This window comes from Citrus sinensis, chromosome 4 (assembly GCF_022201045.2).
Source record: "Citrus sinensis cultivar Valencia sweet orange chromosome 4, DVS_A1.0, whole genome shotgun sequence".
NCBI lineage: Eukaryota > Viridiplantae > Streptophyta > Magnoliopsida > Sapindales > Rutaceae > Citrus > Citrus sinensis.
Genome location: NC_068559.1, coordinates 1,556,342 through 1,577,036, shown reverse-complemented (window position 1 = coordinate 1,577,036; position 20,695 = coordinate 1,556,342). Strand labels below are relative to the sequence as shown.

The 20,695-nt window shown below is 33.9% G+C and overlaps 2 protein-coding genes across 2 annotated transcripts; one reads left to right on the top strand and one right to left on the bottom strand.

Moving 5' to 3' along the window:
- Positions 1 to 3,686: 3,686 nt before the first annotated feature.
- LOC102610808 (uncharacterized) lies at positions 3,687 to 8,261 on the bottom strand. The gene is made up of 11 exons (XM_006486184.4): positions 7,861 to 8,261; positions 7,378 to 7,420; positions 6,974 to 7,027; positions 6,796 to 6,859; positions 6,509 to 6,565; positions 6,181 to 6,287; positions 6,041 to 6,079; positions 5,323 to 5,411; positions 5,129 to 5,207; positions 4,669 to 4,716; positions 3,687 to 4,186 (listed from the first exon to the last, which is right to left on the bottom strand). Exons 1-11 carry the CDS (start codon positions 8,025 to 8,027, stop codon positions 4,106 to 4,108), a joined length of 828 nt encoding a protein of 275 aa, XP_006486247.1. The 5' UTR covers positions 8,028 to 8,261; the 3' UTR covers positions 3,687 to 4,105.
- A 7,389-nt stretch (positions 8,262 to 15,650) lies between these two features.
- LOC102610506 (SNF2 domain-containing protein CLASSY 1-like) lies at positions 15,651 to 20,540 on the top strand. Its single transcript, XM_052439778.1, has 7 exons — positions 15,651 to 15,989; positions 16,708 to 16,849; positions 16,990 to 17,111; positions 17,293 to 17,543; positions 17,918 to 18,631; positions 18,755 to 18,901; positions 19,071 to 20,540. The coding sequence occupies exons 3-7, from the start codon at positions 17,060 to 17,062 to the stop codon at positions 20,160 to 20,162; spliced, it is 2,256 nt and encodes a 751-aa protein (XP_052295738.1). The 5' UTR covers positions 15,651 to 15,989; positions 16,708 to 16,849; positions 16,990 to 17,059; the 3' UTR covers positions 20,163 to 20,540.
- Positions 20,541 to 20,695: the final 155 nt, after the last annotated feature.

Genomic DNA, 20,695 nt, shown 5'->3' with positions numbered 1-20,695 from the left:
AAGCTTCTCCTTAAAGACAACCTGTTGAGTGTACCACCATTCTTGCAACCGGTGATTGATCCCGTTCGGACAATACCATGGCGGCATGTTAGCACTTGATTTCAAAACGACGATCCTACGTGGTTTGACACAACACACGGAATGTCGTTTTGGAGCATGCTAGGCACGAGCCAAAGCTGGACAATTTCTTCAACGAAGCAATGGCAAGTGATGCTCGGTCGGCGCCGCTGATACTCCCGAATCGCCATCCCATGTTCCGTGTCAAACGGCGTAGGATCATTGTTTTGAAACCTAGTTGTAACATGTTGCCATGGTACTGTCAAAACAGGATCAAGCACGGCTTGCAAGAAAGGTCTTACGATCAAACGGCTGTCTTTAAAGAGAAGTTTAGAGCATTGGTGAGAACGTATCTCTTGATCGTTTTGGCTCAGGCTTTTGTTGTGCAAAGAAGCCGAGTGAACTAGAATCCGTATAAGGCGGTAACGAGCTCATTAGGGCTCCATCAACACATGCTACCTAAAGCTGGCTAGCTTTGTGATTTACTGTTTCAAATGAATTGGTAATGCATTATATAAGTGATGTTCCGTAAACAAGAAAAAAATAAGAGAGACAAAATGCGTAAAATTTGGTAAAAAAAAAATAAATAGTCACAAAATTAGGTTAATTGCCATAATATTGTTAGTGTCATCAACGCGAATAATGTTTTCAACATTATAAATATAGGCGGCTCAAGAACTAGGCGAACAAGATAATAAGTTTATTTATAATGTTAAAAAAGATTCCAAACATGGGCAAAATGTGTTTGAAAAAAAATAGAAAGCGATGTTAATGACCAAAGCCGGCTTTAAAGTATTTGAGGCCTAAGAATTTTTTTTTTTTTTGTGAGGCCTCTATTTATTTTGCAATTTTAATACTCAAACAAATATAAAAAGGCTCAAAATTCATTCTTTTTTTAATTCTTGAATTTCAACAATAATAAAAAAAGATAAAAAATTTCAAAAATAAAACCTAAAAAATAGTGAAGAAAATATCTTTTTTTATTCCATTAGAATCATTACAAAATAAACAAATAAATAACAATATTATTTTCAATAGAATATTTAGAATGATAGAACATGATGAATTGATGATCAGATAATAGAAATGTACTTCATATTTCAAAAAACTAATATTTTTTAAATGAACCAATGAATATAATAATTTTCTTTGGAGAGAAGAGAGCAACAAATTTTTTCATCTACTAATTTTTTAGATTACAAGGTTTTTAATAAATATTAAAAGAAATATTAAAAGTCAAAGATTTTAACATTAAATAATTTAATTTTTTTAGGAAATTGAAAAGGTAAATAATTTAATTTTTTTTCCTCGGAAAAACTAATAATGAATGAATTAATGGTTAAATAATATTATAAATTATATCTCTTTAACATCAAGGTTACCAAACATATATTTTTTTATAAAAATAATTCTTAATTATAGGATAACTAATAATTAGAGAGAAGTTTAATAGGCTCTCTGATTTCTTAAAATGCATAATTTAAAAAAAAAACTTTATTGATTAGAGAATTATTAAGAAAATACTCAAAAAAATATAGGTGACCACCTTATTTGCCTATATATAAAACCACATGTTACTAACCATAATGTTGTTGGTGTTGTAAACATGAATATGGTTTTGAAGATTATAACACATTTTATGAAGTTGAAAATATGACTCCAAATATTGGGGAAAAAACCTTGTTAAACGAAGTAGCAAAAAAAAAAAAAAAAAATTGCAGCCAAATTAGAAAGTAACGTCAACGGCTATAATGTTTTTGGTGCCATTAAAATGTACAGTGTTTTTAACATTATAAAAATAAACGGCTATCACATAATTATCAAACGACATCACTATTAACTTTAAATGATGTCGTTTGATAATTACGTTAAATTTTCTATCAAACATTTTTAGTTAGAGTATCCTAACATCTAAGAGATTAATTCAAAAAAATATCAACAAAAAAGTATATGCAATTTAATTCCTAAAAACTCTTGGGAGGATATACATATAAAATAAATTAAAAAAATTAAACTAAACTTCTGCCACTAAACAAACTCAAAATTTTATTATCTTGATAAAATCATACGTCGTGGTTGTTGTTGTTGTACATGTTTAATGAAAGTAACACCCATACGGTATACACGTAAGACAAATGCTCTATTGGTATTAACTATTAAGGTGTTGTGTCTTTTAAAATATAACTGTCGTGAAAATAAAATTAAATAAAATAGTGACTACGAAATAAAAATTAATAGTGTATGATAAGTATGAATTTTAAATAATAATTTGGATAAAATATAAAAGATAATTATAAGTTTTTTATCCTACAAATGTGAGATATAATTAAATTACCTTTTATGCCACAATAATAAGTATTTACTAAAAACTTTAAAATTGTGGTTTAAAAATTATAACTGTAAAACTATAATATTAAACAAGATCAAAGTTTTTAACTGTGTACACGTGCAAAATAACATTTTGACCCAAAACCTGAGTTAAAAAATAGTAAAGATAAGTCTGAACAGGACCATTAGAAATCGTAAATAACTGAGAAAAAAAAGCAAAAATTGGAAATCATGTGAACGGTACCAGGTTTATGAACCAATAGAGAATCTATAGCCCAACCACCCCAATTGCTTTAAGAGCCTTCAAAATCTTAGAAATATTAAGGCGAAGGTATGATTGATTGATTTTGGAGACGTTCTTCAAATCAAACTGGTCACAATAATTTCATCATCGGAACAATATCTGAATCATCATCACGATTTTTCGCTAAATAGACCTGATACATGTCAGTAACACATATAACTTTGTAAATACAATAAATATAAGCCGGCTTAATTAATAAATTACCTATCATATTATTTATGCATAAATTAGAAGAATCTTATGCTTAATCAAGACACTATTGCTTCCAAACTTTGGTTTGCTTTCACGATCATGAAGAACCCTTCAATTGTTTATGGCTTTTTCAAAGCGATTGCTGTTTATCGAAGCAATTATTTCACCCAACCAACTTTATTTTATTTCATACCAAAACTTGCTGCCTAAGTGTTGATTTACTATGATTAAATTTTACGAAACCCACTAATTCAACTCAACTTGATACACTAGTTCCTTGCTTTCAAAGTTTACAGCAATTGATGTCAAAAAAGATGCAGAGCCATTTGATGGTTTGAACTCATTAGGTAAGCTTATATATTTCTGGTGCCAGTCAGTTCGCAGTTAGTGTTAATAGCATAGCTATTACAACCTAAAACATAAAACTTGAATCCTTAAACACAATAAACCTTTCACATTACAAGTTTCGTGCACATAGGTTGCAATAACCAAGGCCAAACCTAATTGGCTCAAGGAAAGGGAAACTGCTACTGCAGAAGCTATGCTGCTTCACTGGCTAATTCTAGATTTTATTATTCTTCTTTTTGGTCCTCAAGCAGGAGATCTTATCTCGCTGCATGCTTTTCAGTCTTCGGGCACCATCTACAGAATGTGATAGAAGCAGAACTTGTTTACTGTGAAGAGAAACATCATAGTGGCCCCATGAAATTCAACCGTTGAATTCTCAAATCACAGATACTACACTCTATATGTAAATCAGGCAGGGAAAGCACTAAACTTGCAGGCCAGGCTTATCAGAAAAGGGGAAACAGAAATTATAAGTCTGAGCTTTTGAGCAACGCTGAAAGAATGTCTACAAGAAATACATTAAAAGTCGGAATAAAAAATGGTAACACATTTTCTAGTCAGCATTTCTAACGGTGATTACAATCTATTGTCGTTGATTCTTTTACTTGGCCTAATAAAATCATTTCATCCTTGATCAATTTGATTTGGAAATGAAGGAGACCAGGAGTGCCTTTATATGGCAGTGTACAATAGCCAATAGGCGGTACTCTGCTATTAACTTCAAGAATCTGCTTCAACGAAGTGATCACTAATCAAGCTAAACTGCAGGCCACTGCCCAGGTACTACAAAACTATAATTGCAGTCTTCTGCAGATTCTTCACAGAAAAACTGAGATATTGCAAAAATTATATATCCCGGAGTAAGCTTGTAACTGCTCAGAAGTTGATGCGAGAATAGGTGCTTCGATGCCCCTCAGAAGGTCCTCTAAATCTCCGAACAAATGATGCAAAAAAGTTCTGCATGAGAACAAGATAAATAATTGCAAAGTTAAAACGTGACACGATAGTATTTTAAATGTTGGGATTGAATAGAAGACGTGTCCATAAATTTAACTAGCGGTTGGATTACTTAACCCTGGCATCACTGTGATTTATTTAGCTTACTATATGATATTCCCATAAAAAGAAGGTCTATTCATATGACCCGATATTAAAATTGTCGGTTGAATCTTTCTTACGGTCATCTTCCTCTGCACCTAAAATCCAGTGAAAATATATTTGTATACGTGCAATCATCTACTTCAGAGTAGAAAGTGCCAGGAAATGACAAGGATTTAAAATTTAAGCATAGGCTCCGACTCCTTAAGTGAGAAGTCACCCTAAATATACTCGTATTGATACAAATTTTGCATAAAGAAATGACTATACTTAAAATAGTGTGTTTCACATACAACCACTGAAGAAGAGATTCTAGATACTGAAGCAGAAAAAAAGAGTACCTGCATTCTGTGTAGTATGCTGCCCCAAAAATCCAAGTTTGGAAGTGCCTAAAGCAACAAGATGGAGGATAAAGTTAAAGATAGAAGATTGGTCAAAGTATCAAGGGACCAAAAAGTCTAACTACTCACACAGGTTGTTTATTACATATAAACTTTACATGTCTTCGAATTGCTAAGTCAGTTGGTAATCACTAATTTGTAAGTAAGACTATTAATGTCTTCCTAACAGAAGAACATAACAATGTGCTCACTAGCTTCACATTACATGGAACAGCTTCCAGGAGACTTAAATGAACCATAACAGTCTGAAAATAGGGAATCATATACCACCAAGAAAAATTGAAGCAAAATGTTCATAATTGCCTATAATTAGAATGAAAAAGGGAAACGAGTGACATCAAGTTAACATGCATTTAACTGAAGAGATAAGCTATAAAAATACATAAGAAATAAATCATACATGTAGACCATGAATTCCCAGGAAAAAATATCGATAAGCTGTACCAGCAAGCAGATAGATCCCAAAAAGGCATAAGATTCTGAAAACCAATGAAAATTGTCAATTAAGATTTCTCCTTCAAACTATAACATGAGCCAGATTGTTGCCACTGAAAGTAAGTAAAAGTTAAAAAAGATCAGATGGTAACCCCTTACACAGTTACGAAGGTTCCAAACCAGCCCCATCCTCCTCCTTCAGCAGGTATAATTGTGGCACAACCAGAAGGATGCCGTATCTCTGTAGCCTGTTAAACTAATATAATCAACCTGAATGCTAATCATGCATGAAACAACTACCAATCTACCCATTCTTCATGTGTAGAGGAAAAAGACAATGGATATTGCATTAAGCAAATCAAAATAGCAATTCAAAGCCTTTACCAAATCAATTTTCGAAATATAACATGCACTATGCTTGCAATTCAGGAAAGCTAACTTTCCAACATTTTTTTTTTCCAAACAATGGTGTCCCTTCCTCGCTCAGACTCCCATAAACGATTGTCATACTGTTGCAGTGCCTGACACCCTGTATTTCCCTAAATTCTAACCCCAAAATCACAGATGAATCCTCCACCAACATATCATATTACCAGAAAAGGCAAGACATATAGTTCTCATACCAACATGCAATGCAGATGTGATAAATATCGAAAATAGATATTAAACTAGTCCTATAAAATCTATTAATGCAACATTTGCAGGAATCATAAAGTATAACAGTTGAAGGCTACAAAATGTGTGCATGCATATCTGAGCGCACAGACATTCACCACACACCAAAATATATCTTGTCTCGCCAATGACAGTCAATTCATGTTAAAAACCCATGTTACAAAACATAAGTGAAAGAGGGAATTAGTTACTGGATACTCACATAATTACAGGTACCTAATTTTTCCATAGACTGTGGCCCCTGTGAAATGGAATAGTAAATAAGTCATACATCATATAGAAACCCCTCCAGCAGAAGTATCTAATCATATTTTAGAATGATATCAAGGAACAAGGCCTTACTTGAAGTCCATTCGAATCACAGATGACAGAAACAGAGAGCGAGCAACTGTACTTCGGGCCGCTGTGTGTCATCTTAACAATGACACCATTGTTGGGATGATTTTTATCTGTCGTGTTCATGGGAACAGAGAAATAATCAAGCTCTCAAACTTAATTCAAATATAGAATGGTAAATAATCATCTGTCTTAAGCCATGACATAAAAGAAGATGAAAAACACCCGATGCTATAACAGAGCTACATTGGCGAATGGTGAACAAAACATCATCAATGCTAAAATACAACACAGGAAATTTTATTGAGAATATAATAAGTATCATTCTTGTTACCCCTGATAGTTATATTTGTGCTTGAGACATGCCCGAGACTGGTGCATACAGGGTAACCTGCATATGTCACAGCTCCTATTAGAGGCATAAGAATGATCATATCCTACAATAGCATATTGTCAGTCATGTTCCAAACATGTAACATAGACCTTCAATTAACTTCTGGTTTTGACAATAAAATGGGTTATGTAATCTTTATTAGGTTTAGATCCCTCTACATATCTGCTCCTTGTTCCTATTTTGGTTTTGAAATAATTGAGTTCATTTCAAATTTGAATAGTATTTACCTCCAATACTTTTTTCTACAAGTGCACTACATCCCAATCCACAGTGTGATGGACCTCCACAGTCCTACAACATCATGAGAAAATCAATTAAGTTCCAATGGGTTAAATGCTTTACTTGCTTGATTCAAGTTCTTCAATGACAAGACTATAACTTCAATAAGATTCTATGGGCATTTACCAAGCAGTCAACACATAGAGGTGGGTCGTGATTGAAAATCATCCCATCGCAAAGCTGCTCCAAAGAATTTGAGAAAGAGAAACTCAGTAAGAAATCGTAGTATAAGCAGTAGTATAATACCATATTAAGTGAATAGCTGCTTCTAAGTGGTCACCATCTAGGTGAATCCAACCTCATTGTTTGAACAATTGGACTTTAATCAACAAAATCTTGTCTCTCAATCAAACAAGGTTTTAATAGAGCCTATGTCAGCATCCAAATATTTAAATCAGTAAACTAGCTAGTTTGCTATAAGCAAGTCAAACAAGAAACATTATGTGTACACCCTAAAAGGTACAAAGACAATTTTAACAAGAAAGATCACTAGAATATAAAGAACTAAAATGTAACCTGATGGAGCCAACCTGAAACCAGAGCACAGTCTGATTCACTGCCACCTTGTAGAACCTGCACAACAGTTGCATAAACATATTCCACTTAATTCAAATAGGACCAAACTAACATATGCATTTATGCAAGCAAAGTAAACCCAAATTAATAGTCTTCAAATGTGGGCACTAGTTGCCCATAAAACCCAAATCCAAACTATGGAAGTCAATAGTTCCAAGTCCTTCAACTTAGCAATTAAAACCAAGATGCTGTTGCAACTCTTGCAACCCATTACAGCATTGTAAAAGCTTAAATATTACGGCCACGAGCTAAGCTTTGGGTACTAAGAGCTAACAGTTTCTTAAAAGCACAAAATAATAAAAAAATGGTGTACTAAAATCAACTCTAAATACAAAAAATGGTTCAATTTCTTTGCTCCAAATCACATTTCATGCAAAACAAAGACTTCCCAGCCAAGAAACAAACTGAAGCACTAAATTGAGAGAAAGAGAAAGTACCCATCTTCGCTGAGGACTCCGTGGGGATATTTATCAAGGGGAGAGGTCAAGCTATAGTTATAAACGTTGTCGTTGTGCATTAAGCTGAGTTCGCAGACGCCACAGACCCAATTAACTCGATGAAGAATCATTAAGATGCAGAGCCATTTTATCGAATCGCCACCCATCGTCACCGTAATCAACAAGTAGCCAAGATTTTCCTTTTTCCCGGGTTTTCTTTTCCTAATTTTTATTTATTTCACCGTGATGGGGGCGGGACGTAAGGAGAAATGACCGTCGCTATTCGCTAAATTAACGATGCATTAATCATGGACAGTGACACCACTTAATTTTAAATTATTTTCATTTAGACCCCTAAAACTTCTAAGAAATTCAGATCGCGGTAAGCTAAGGAATCCGCGTTGAAAATTTGTGTACAAAATTGAATCTCATCTCGTGGATGTCTCCCAAATCACATACTGGATTTTACAAAAATGACACAGAAATTTACAAACCTGTATCGTCAATTTCGGATATTTAAAAGGAAAAATATTCACCGTCTACCTATTTTTTACATACTTTTTAAAAATACACAATTCCTTCATTTTTTGGCTAGAATCCACTTAAAGTTACATTTTATTTCACTTTTCCACTTCCGTTTGGAATCCGTTAAGAAAACTAACAGAAACTTAAAAAAATAATCATTTTACCCCCAAAACAAAAATTACAATTTTACCTTAAAAATTACCAAAAATAATCAGATTAAATCTAATTATTTTCCCCATTGGTCAATAAAGAAATTAATTCCACAACCATCAAATGCATGTTTTTTTTAAAAATATTTATGTAATTAGAATGCTAAATTATAACAGTAGTATTAAAAATAGTCCAATCTCTCAAACCATCAATTGAATTTAAGGTAAGTAGAGTTTTATTATTCATTGAGTTATAATCTCTAGTAGTTAAGATTTTTTTGTACTTCATTAACGTACCAATAATGATATTCATCATTAAATCTTATTATTTTTGGCATTTTTAGGGTGAAATTGTAATTTTCGTTTTGGGGGTAAAATAGTCGTTTTTTTAAGTTTCCGTTAGTTTTCTTAACGGATTTTAAACGGAAGTGGAAAAGTGAAACAAAATATAACTTTAGGTGGATTCCAGCCAAAAAATGAAGGAATTGTATATTTTTAAAAAATGTGTAAAAAACGGGACGGTGGATATTTTCCCTATTTAAAATTGTCAAGTATTTAGGCTACTGTATGTGATTTTTTTTCATCAGCCCTATCTTGGGTCTCGATGGCTCATTTCTGGTCGAGGGCAATGACTGCCCACACTTACAGTTGAATGCAGCAACCATAAGATTCGGGCAATTGTAAGACATTCGCAGATTTTATTGCAGGCAATTGTCATATGCTAATTGTAAGCAAAAACCATCAAATGTGGAATACTAGAAAATTGTACTAGATTCCATTATTTATGACTATTGTACTCTATTTTCTCAATCCTCTTTTCCACATTCCTCAGGCTGAAAAACCTAGTAAGACTATAATTATGATATTATTCTCCTACCTCAATTATGAATAATCTGCACATGTGTCACCTCCTTAAAATATTCTAACAAAAAATGGATTTAAGGAGGTTTTCTTATAAAAAGACCATACTGTTTGACAGGTAAGCATCCTGATACTGAAGCATAAAAAAAAAAAAAACTTTTTCTCTCAAGTTGTTATCTTGGCAATTCTTGATCCCGAACTTAAGCATGAGAATGTTTTTATCGGTAATAACATTGGCGCCCTTACAATTTTCTTGTTTTGCAAGTAAGGATGTTAAATCTAGAGTTCAGGATTTCTTTCAACTAGCAGCCTCATTGAATCCCGACCTTCTTGTTGCCTAATCACTTTATGATGTGAATTTTTGGTGTCAACAGTTGACACCGTCTATGGGGAACGTTTAAAAAAAAACCCTCATTTCTTGAAACACAAAATGCCTATGGCCTCCGCCATTTCCTTCATAATAGTGACTCAAGACTTGAATGGCACTGTTCCTCTAGATCCTCTGAAGATGTTGGCACCAATAATCCCAAGGATGACAGAGATCAAGTTGAAAATGAATTAGCTCCTCTAACTTGAGGACATGCATTAGTGGCAAGAACAATTAGAATATGCTCTCAACGACAAATGATAGCTTGTACAACAACTCACAGAGGAGCTTCGCTCAACTAAGTGACCATACCAACGAAGGGAACAACCCTACGATGAGCACATTTGCACAAATTACCGCCATCAGTCTCAAGAGGTTATAATTGGTAGACTTGATAAGAGACAACGATATGATGATCTCCGATGACATGATCAACAACATGAAAGTGCTCGGTGTTACGATCATTGAAGGCATATTGCAGCAGAAAAAGGGAAGCAAAAAGTAATTATCCCGACGCTCTGGTAATTCGTCATGAACACTTATTAAATCTAGTAACGGGGAAGAAATAGCAAGAAGATATATTGGAACATCCATTTGGAAGTTGAAAGAAATGATTAACAGTAAAAATTTGGTAAAATCTTCGGTGAAAAAACTACTTCAATTGGATTACCTTTGTCATTTTATCATTTTGTGAACAATAACTTCATTAATTTTTTTTTCTTAAAAATCAAATCTATTAAAATGCTTTGGTTAAACAATTCAATTAGATAACTATGAGATTAATGCCAAACTAATTCATTCTAAGTTCTAATGCAAAGACTGACGGGTGTACAAAATTCTAATCAATTTATAACCTCCGATCTCATCCAAGATTTAAACAAGGGTGACTTAATTAAATAAAAATGCTTGAAATCACTCAACCGAATTCTAGGTCAAACGGGCTCTATAGTCTATACTCTAATATTACATTATTGGAAAATAAAAAAAATATGCAAAAGTGATTTGCATTTAATTAATTAAAATATTAGTCTCTTACTTGATTAATGTTAATACGAGTTAAAGCTTCTAAATTGCATCGCAATACGATGGTGTTTTATAACCTACTATTAAAAAACTTAAAAAATTAAATAACTACTAACACACCAATGGCATGGTTAGAATTCGTTATTCGGGACTTCGGCACTTTTCCCACCATTATTGCTTGTTTTTTCAGAAAACAAGTATTCATACAAATAAAAATATTAAAAAAAATTGGAAGAATGTGATATTAAGAATAAAATAATACTGTTTAAGTTAAACAATTATATCTAATTAACTAAAGATACAGGGTTCTACACGAAGTTAGCCCTTCGCTAGCTAAGCCGATGCCCCTTGCATATGTAGGCAGCAGCGCCTTTCATCATGTTGTTGCTAAGGATTCCAGCAATGTTCTGGTGGCGATGATGACGTGGATAAGGTCGCCATCGTTTGAGTGTGGAGCTCTCGGGTTTTGGGTTGCTTTGTGTGGTGGTTTACAAAGTAAAATATAGGGTACACAAGCATGGTGTTTTTAATCACATAATTGATCGAAGTTATTTCTAATAACAATTTCGCAAACATCAATTACAGCATCTCATATTTGTCTCGGTATCTACCACAACACATTTCATAGATCAGTTAATGGCACAAGGATTTCTGGCGTCACAAGTTCCAGATGAGGGAATTTCGCTGCCGACTCAATTTCACACATCCTACCACACTTGTAACCCTTACTTCTCTTGTAAGGCCACACCATTGTGTTGAAAAGTCAAAGAGTTTTGGTTGAAAAAGAAAAGTGAGCCACATGCATTGCTTTTGTTTTTCAAAGTCGGCACTAAATTGCAAGCTGTAAAATATTTGTCATTTGACAATCCTGCACCAAATGAAAAAAAATGAAAAAGTAAACAAAATTTGTCAAATTGACAGAGATGAAGATTGACAAATTGCAGAGAGATTAGGTAGAATAGTGCAAGGTTGAAGCCTATAAATTGAAGTCATTTCTTCATTCTAAATTATCCCAAAATTGTTAAGCTTATAAGTTTATAAACTTTTGAGAGTTCCGAGAGTGTGAGCAATTAGAGAGTGTGTGAGAGAGTACTTGGTGTATTTGGGTTCTGAGAAAGTGAGATTTCTTTACTCAAATTTGTACTCAAATAATTGTTAATAATACAATTATTTTTCTCTTGCTCCCGTGGATGTAGGTTTAATTACCGAACCACGTAAATTTTGTGTCTATTATTTTTCTATAATTATTTGGTGCGCTTGATTCCGCATTCCGCGCACAACACATTGGACTTCCCATAAAATGTGATTTACAAGGATCATCTTCTCCAACCTCACAGCATTCTCAAGCAAGTCTTTCAGAAACTCAACATCCACCTCACGCCCCTCAAACCCAATGAATGATACTCCTCTAAGATTTAAATGAGGATCATCCTTGATGTTTTGTACGTATATACAAGGTTCCACTGCATGGGATAACAGCAAACAAGGGATTAACACATTTGTATCATAAATATGCAATTTGAAAATGAAATAGGAACACTCTTATGGGGAAACCATTTAACCAAACACGTGCACACATAATCAAAAGTGAAATTTCATTGTTCAGCAATCCAAACAACAAATATTTCAAATTTCAAATCAAAAAAAGGGGAAACATCCACCTTCAACGTGAATTCCTAAAATAAAGGAGATGCTTTCAAAAAAGCAACACAGAGATGATAGCAATCTCGATCAGTTGTAGCCAAAGTCATTTCCAAATGCTTCAGATTAGGAAATTTAGAAATACATAAAAGTCTCCATATTGGCTAATGCACAAGGGTAATGTAAAAATAAAAAGAATAAAATTGAACCTACTTACAGTAACAGGCATCGGGTTTACTTTCAGTGTACTTAATTGTGGAAGAAAACTACCATCAAGCGCGTAGATCAACTAACATGGATTGTTCTAGCTTAACTGGCATTAAAAAATTGAACCTCCAAGCACTTCAAATTGAGTGATCGGCCAGAGACTCTAATACGCATCAATCTCTCAGCAACCTTCGGCCTTAACTCCCCAAGCAACGGACGGTAATATAGCAAATAATGAAGAGTCTCTTCAGGTATATCAACATCGGTTAAACGCAGGGACATAAGTGAACTGAAGCTGGAAGTATCTGAATATGGTGAAAAAGTATGTAACTCATGACCGCCTTTCTTTGACTCATTAAAGTCTAACTCAAGCCTTTGATGAATCCAACTATCAACATCATAATCAGACTTATGGGGGCAACAAATTCTTAACTATTGTAAATATTTAGTTTGAAGTAATCCCAAAATTGCATCAACAAGATTTATAAAGTTTCACCTTTTCACGCGAATGAAATAATTATCTTCAGATTTGTAATGGGTCAGAAAAAATTGCCAAGCGCCGAATTTTGTAGGGGTTGATAAAGTCCAAAGAAACAGTGAAAAATCTCCATGAATATCGCCATCTGTATGATAAAACGCTGGCTCTTGCTGCCTCATCAATTGTTAAGCGAGATAAAATACTTATCAAAATATCGTCTGGCAATTTACCAATACGATCATCCATGCTCTTTTTAGGGGCAAAATGTCAAATTTTTTAATGTTTTGAGCCGGGGTTTAGACTAGACTCAACAGGCATAGTCCTCATCCTTTAGGAAATTATATTAGATAATTTATGGAGCGTTGATCAACGAAATTTTAACGGACGACGTCGTTTGGTTCTAAGCGGATTGGACTTGATTCAATTGTTGAAACTTCACTAATCAAACGTTGTAAAATATGTACAAAATTTTGTCGACTCTTATCTTTATTTTCATCCTGTAACTTAAAAGTTGCCATAGAAAAAAAAATTAGTTATTGTTGGATTTTAATACATCACTAGTTATATCACTGTTTTTTTTATCAACGGTTTAGACTGTAGATTGTTTAGACAAATATTTTGAGGATAAATAATAGACTAAAAGATTAGTGCTATTGTCAAACTTTTGACGTTCAATGCGTTTAACGCATTGATTTGCATTTTTACATTAACTGTATTATATCTGTTTATCTGTTAATGTGTTAAAAATCTGTAATTTTTTTATTTATTAGTAGCATATTTACTCTGTTAAAAAGAAAATATCTTTATTTGATTTATATATATATATATATATATATATATATATATATTTATTTATATATATATATTGAAAGGTATAATAATGGGCAACAACTAAGTTACAACAAACGTAACTTACATCAACGATCAACCTATGAGTTGTTTCCCATAACGCATTAGTTATTTGGCTAACTACAATTGAGCCAGGTAAAAAAATTATTTATTGGTTACTATAAGTTATATCATATGTAACTTAATAAGACCCACGATGATGATATTGAGTAAAAAAAAAAAATCAAATGTGTAACAGTTATAACATTTATACAACTGTTATTTTTAAAGTTTTTTTATGATATAATTGTATGGAATAAAGAGGCGCTACCCTCGAATAGTTGTATCTTACATTCGATACAAATTTATCACATGGTAATAAGATCGTAGTGAAAAGTCGATGAGGACTATTATACATAACATACAACTGTCGTAAAATTAATGAATGGATGAAATTTCTTTATCTAGTTAGATCATTGTGCTTCTTTATTCCATTCTTCTTCCCACTTGTCCGACTTGTCTTCCTAGTGATGTATATTATACATCACATACATAACATACAATTGTCGTAAGAAGAAGAAGAAGAAGCACAAGAGCATAAATAAAGGTTGATGTGCCAATGAGTTACAGAAAAGAAAAACCTTTGTTGCAAAATATCTTCCTCTTAAGTTGAAGATTGTCAGCAAAAAGTCTTGATCTAACACATTTTTACTTTGAAAAAATGTTAAAATTTTGAGTGATGATATAATCACAAACTTTTATATAAATTTATTTTATACAAAATGATGTGGCATCAATTCATTAGTTGAATGAAAATATAAAATAATAAAAATAAATCATGTGGGCCAAGAAATATTTATTTTAACCAATTTTATCATGCCACATCAATTTGCACAAGAGTTTGTGGCTATATTATTACTCTAAAATTATTTAAATTCTGCATTAAAGTTAAGGTCAAGAGGGCATTATTAGATAATCAAATTTTATCTATTTTATTTGATTTTCTAATCATTTAGCAATGTAACATATGATACTAATAGATATCATAGTTGGACCCTACAAACATTTAGATTTGTTTTTTCAATTTTTTTTAAAAATTGAACCGTGTTTAGTTAATTGAAGTTAGGAGTCAAATTAAGCCATAACAGGGGTGGGTGGGTGTGCGGATTATTTGATAGTCGTTGTGACTTCATCTTCAAGGGGGGAAATTTTTTATAGATTTATCCGATAAAAAGATTTAAAAAAATCTGAGCATATTTAAAAGCGCATTACGAATATTTATTAGGATTCCCCTTAGGTGCAACTGTGGCACAGTGCCACTGTTGCACCGTAGCCTGATCCTATTTATTAGTAACTCAATTTTGCATTTGTCCCTTTTTTTGACTTGCCTTTAGAGAAATGTTTATATATGTACACACACTCACACACCTTCGCTTTAAATTGAAGATTAGGTAAGCAATTATGGAAGTACCCATTAAGCCACAATTAGTCAAAGCAAGAAGTTCAGAAGGAGCGAGTTGACAACTCTCACACGTGCTCCAACGCATCAAATTTCGCAATTCAAAACCTGTCCCACAGACAAAATCCTGACTCATCACCAATCACATCCGTCCATCACCAAACTCCAATTAAGTTTCATCCCTGATCTACCCTTCGCATCATCAGCTATTTACATCAGCTGCCCCTTTGCGACTTTAGTTTGCTGCCAAAGCACAAATGTCTTGTTTCAACGACCAGTCCCTAACTTCAATTCTTATGCAAAACAGGCAGAAAACGCTCTGCACAGAAACCCAGATTCTGACAACAGACACAGAACTCACAGCAATTTTTGTTTGTCCGTCCCGACTGACTTTTGTTTCAGTTTCATTTTGAGTCACTTGCTCACCTTTACATCTCTCTCTCTCTTTTTTTTTTTTTTTTTTAAATTATCTCTCTCTCTCTTTTATGATCAATCAGTAAATTTCAGACTTTTATCATTGCCTGAATCTTCGTTTTCAGGTCAGAATCTAACCGGAATCTCAATTTCTCTGCTACCCAGATGCCGTTTCAGGTAAAATTTTCCAAAGTTCATTGCTTCACTGATGATTCTTAATCTTACCAATGCTCTGGCTGATGCTGTTGCTTGGTGTACTTTGTACGAACCTGTATTTGATCAATGATGAGTGTTTGTTTTGTTGCGGTGTTTGATTGTTTTATTTCTGATTTCCTGTTTCGTTGGGTTTTCTGTCACATGCATAATTTGCCATTTGAAGTAAAATATTTACTCTCTCTCTGATATTTCGGTGGTTAGATGATGTAATATTATTTTGTAGCATTAGTGCTATGCTATCAAACATCTTTTTCTAGTGAGGACTGTAGCTTTCTCTGTTTGGTAATGTATTGATTTTTGGAAAATAATAATAATAATAATAATTAAGGGGAAAAGAAAAGAAAAACATGGGTGTTTTTGTGTTGAATGCACTTTTTTTTTCCCGGAAAAATGTTGTTTGGCTGTAGTTTCTGTTTATATTGTAAACTCTGTAACAAAACGTGGGAAAGATACGACTGTTTGGCTTGATTTTTTCCCTTTCTTTTTAGCATATGTATGATAAGAATAAAAAATTGAGAATGAAAAAGTTGGTATATGTTGTGATCTTAGGTTACATTTCTTATTAGGTAATGTCATTGTGGCTTAAATGCTATTATTGATGGAGAATTAATGCCAATCATTGGCTTGTGGCACTTGTAAGTTGTATAATCGTAATGTTGCCCTCCACGTGTACCATCAGGGCTCAGCGTATATTTAGCATGTGGAGGAGGAACTAGGTCAGGGCGTGCGCTAATTTGGACCAATAACAGGGCAGGTGTGACAACGGATGTCAGTGCTCCCCATCACAAGGGCAGTCAAACATTTTGAAAATGTTGTACTAGGTAGTAATGTAATTTGACGTAAATGATCTCATTTCTCAAAGCACATAAATGATGGGTTCTTTGGATTTCATATTTTCTGGAATATGGCAGGTGAGCTTCATGTTAACTTTATAATGTGTCTTAACCGACTATTATTACAGATACGTGTCCTCATTGTTATAATTGTAGCTGAGATTTTCGGAGATATTAATTCTTTGGACTTGATAAAAAATGAAGAGGAGAAGGCATTTGTATCAATCCAAGCAACCTTTTGATGATCATCGTAAGCATTTCCTCCTTTCTTTGTTTTCTTACTGCAATTGGTCATACACAAATCTTGGAAGTTCCTTTATTCATCAAGGCGATTTAAAATAACTTTTAATACTGAGATTGAACAGAAAGTCACTATAGAAAATTGGCAAAGGATTTTATTTGAATGTTGTTTAACTGATTTCCATCTTTAGCTTTTGAGGCCTTTTTTCATGACTCATGGAGAACTGTGGAGCTTATAAGAATCAAGGATGGGACTATGACCATGCATCTCAAGGATAATCAATGTTATACTGAGAAGAGACGGCCATTCTCGAATCTTCGTATAAGATCGAGGAAAGCAACGTCATCAGATTGCACCTGCTTTTTAAGGCCGGGGATTGATGTCTGTGTCCTTTCAGCCTCTCAAGATGCAGAGTGTTTGGATGAAGAAAATGAAGAACCTGTAAGTTACATTTTAGTTTGTATGGATCTCTTTTCCACTTGCTACTGATAAGAGGGACTTCAATTCCTTAGATTCAGTGGCAACGGAAAAAAAAAAATCTTTGGTACTGATTTGAAGAGCTATACTTTCTTCGCTGGTTGGTATGATTCCCTTAAAAGGAATGTTTACGTGTTGCATGTTGCAATATTTTCCAAGTATTTTAAAGTCCTCTCTTATATCAGCATTGAAGTTTACTATGCATGCCATGATAGATTGCTATGCTAATAAGACTAATATGCTTTACTAGATGAATGTTTAATTTGGAAATACTTGTTTGCTTTGAAAGTTCTATTACCCAATTTAATTTTGGCCTTTATCTTCTCTTTCTTATGTAGGTATGGGTTGATGCTAAGATAAGTTCTATTGAGAGGAAACCCCATGAAGGTCAATGCTCGTGCCGGTTTTATGTTGAGTTCTACGTTAACCCAGGTCCTCTTGGTTTAGAGAGAGGAGCACTTAGTAAAGAGACTAAACTAGTTGGCATTGATCAAATAACTATCCTCCAAAAGCTTGGAAGAGATGCTTGTGAAGATCAATACTATCGATGGAATTTTTCTGAGGACTGCTCTTCATTGCAAAAAACTAAAATGTTATTGGGGAAATTCTCATCTGATCTTTCATTTCTAATTGTTGCATCAGTTTTGAAGCAGACTGCATTTGACATAAGATCTGTGCAAAAGAAAATTGTCTATCAAATTTTGGGTAGTGATGATGACAACTCTTCGCTGAACTCCATTAACAATCTGAATGCTATAAATTTTAAAGTTGAAGACGGTGTTTCTTCCTCGCATTTGTTCCAGTTTATTCCACCAGATACTAAAGAAGTCAGCATTGCTGGTGGCACAGAAGAAGTTGGACTGTTGCCAATTTACGATGTTATGAATTTGCAGCGCTCTAAACGTCGAAATGTACAACCTGACCGCTTATGGAAAGAAATGGAAATTGAAAAATCGTCAAGCAAAAATGAAAGCGAAGTTTCAGAAAATGAACCATTATGGAAAGAAATGGAATTAGCTATGGCTGAAGCTTATATTCTCGAGGACAATGAGGTGTATTGCAAATAACTTTTCATCGAGATCAGATTGTTGTTTTATGTGATTTTCATCTCATGACATTTTATGCATTTAAGTTTTTTCCCTTTATGGCTCAGCCAGTTTTGATAATGGTTTCAGGGTTCTAATGCTGGACTATCCTCTGAGGATCCGCAAATATCAAGTATAGTCTGCCAACACGAGTTCACACTAGATGAAGAAATTGGTATTTTATGTCCTAAATGTGGTTTTGTGAAAACTGAAATAAAATATGTGACGCCAGCATTTGTAAGTCAAGTTTACAGTTGAAGAATGTTACCTATTTATTATTATTTTTCTTTTTTTAACTTGTCCTGGCAAACCTTTGTTATCCTTGTGCTTCCTCGTGAGCATATTGTGTTAAATAAAGTCAAATACAAATACATTTCTGATTACCTTTGTTTTCTTTTTTGTTTAGTTGGAACCCAAACGCTGGATTACTAGCAATAAGGTGGACAATGAAGAAGATACTGAGCATGGACTTGATAGCAATGAGGGCTTGAATCTTTGCTGCAATCTGGCATCCTCAGATATTCTCTCGCCAAATGAGAATGACAATGTGTGGGCCTTAATTCCTGAACTTAAAATGAAATTACACTTGCACCAGAAAAAGGCTTTTGAATTTCTATGGAGAAATATCGCTGGCTCTTTAGTACCAGCAAGCATGGATGCAGAATCCAAGAACACAGGTGGTTGCGTGATTTCTCATACACCTGGAGCTGGAAAAACTTTTCTCATTATTGCATTCCTTGTTAGCTACTTGAAGTTATTCCCAGGAAAACGAGCTTTAGTTCTTGTCCCGGAGACAACTCTTTATACCTGGTGCGAGGAATTTATTAAGTGGAAAATTCCTTTACCAGTTCATCTGATCCATGGTCGTAGAACCCATAGAGTCTTCAGACAGAAAAGGATAAGCTCCTTCAAAGGAGATGTAAGACCTACTCCTGATGTCATGCACATTTTAGATTTCCTAGAGAAGATACAGAAGTGGCATGCGCAACCCAGTATTCTTGTTATGGGTTACACTTCATTTCTAACACTAATACATGAAGATGCAAAGTTTGCACATAGAAAATATATGGCTAAAGTGCTGCGGGAAAGTCCAGGCATTGTGGTACTAGATGAAGGGCACAAACCCAGAAGTACTAAGTCAAGATTAAGGAAGGCTCTGATGAAAGTTGAAACCGCCCAGAGAGTATTGCTTTCAGGTACATTGTTTCAGAATAACTTCTGTGAATATTTCAACACCCTTTGCTTGGCTCGACCTAAGTTTATCCATGAAGTGTTGAGGGAATTAGATCAGAACTTCAAGAGAAAGAAAATGCGGATGAAGAATCCCCGCCAGCTAGAATCACGAGCAAGAAAAATTTTCGTGGATACCATTGCAAGGAAGATCAATTCTGACAATGGAGAAGAGAGAATCCAAGGTTTAAACATGTTGAGAAATATCACAAGTGGATTTATTGATGTCTACGAGGGTGGAGCTTCTGACAATCTCCCTGGTTTATAAATATATACTTTGTTGATGAATTCTACTGAAGTACAAGTTGAGGTTTTGCAGAAACTACAAAAGATTATGTTTCCATGCGATTATGAAAAACGAGAAGGCTTCAACGAGTTGATCAGAGCTCAGCTTCAAACAACAACACAAAGTGTAAGAAGCCATCTCATCTTTGTTACAGATCCTCTCTCTCGCTCTCTGTGTCTGTGTGTGTCTTTCATTTATGCTGTTTGTTGACAAGATGTTAATAAAGAGATGGATTATTATTACCGTAATTCATTGCTGATCGCCATTATAACCATGTTTGCGGTTTATAGCATAACTACATGTATTATGCAAGTCCTGCTAATCATTTTATACATCTCTTATGAAAGTCTTATTGAACTATCTGATTTTATACAAAATTGTTGGCTGGTAATTAATTTTATACACCAAAGTTTCTGGTGACACATATCCTGGCTTTTGATCTAAATGCTTCCCACCTGAAATTACATTACTTGCACATTGCATATAGACTATCTAGTACGTAGTTTTTTCTAATC

What these genes read in the sequence shown, in the direction of transcription:
- LOC102610808 (XM_006486184.4), bottom strand. Translation starts at nt 8,027, where the DNA reads ATGGGTGGCGATTCGATAAAATGGCTCTGCATCTTAATGATTCTTCAT. An exon ending in GGAGTCCTCAGCGAAGATGG is followed by an intron (nt 7,421 to 7,860) that starts GTACTTTCTCTT and finishes ACTGTTGTGCAG; the next exon opens with GTTCTACAAGGTGGCAGTGA. An exon ending in TGGGAATTCATGGTCTACAT is followed by an intron (nt 4,717 to 5,128) that starts GTATGATTTATT and finishes TTGTTGCTTTAG; the next exon opens with GCACTTCCAAACTTGGATTT.
- LOC102610506 (XM_052439778.1), top strand. Translation starts at nt 17,060, where the DNA reads ATGAAGAGGAGAAGGCATTTGTATCAATCCAAGCAACCTTTTGATGAT. An exon ending in ATATTCTCGAGGACAATGAG is followed by an intron (nt 18,632 to 18,754) that starts GTGTATTGCAAA and finishes TAATGGTTTCAG; the next exon opens with GGTTCTAATGCTGGACTATC. An exon ending in AATATGTGACGCCAGCATTT is followed by an intron (nt 18,902 to 19,070) that starts GTAAGTCAAGTT and finishes TTTTTTGTTTAG; the next exon opens with TTGGAACCCAAACGCTGGAT.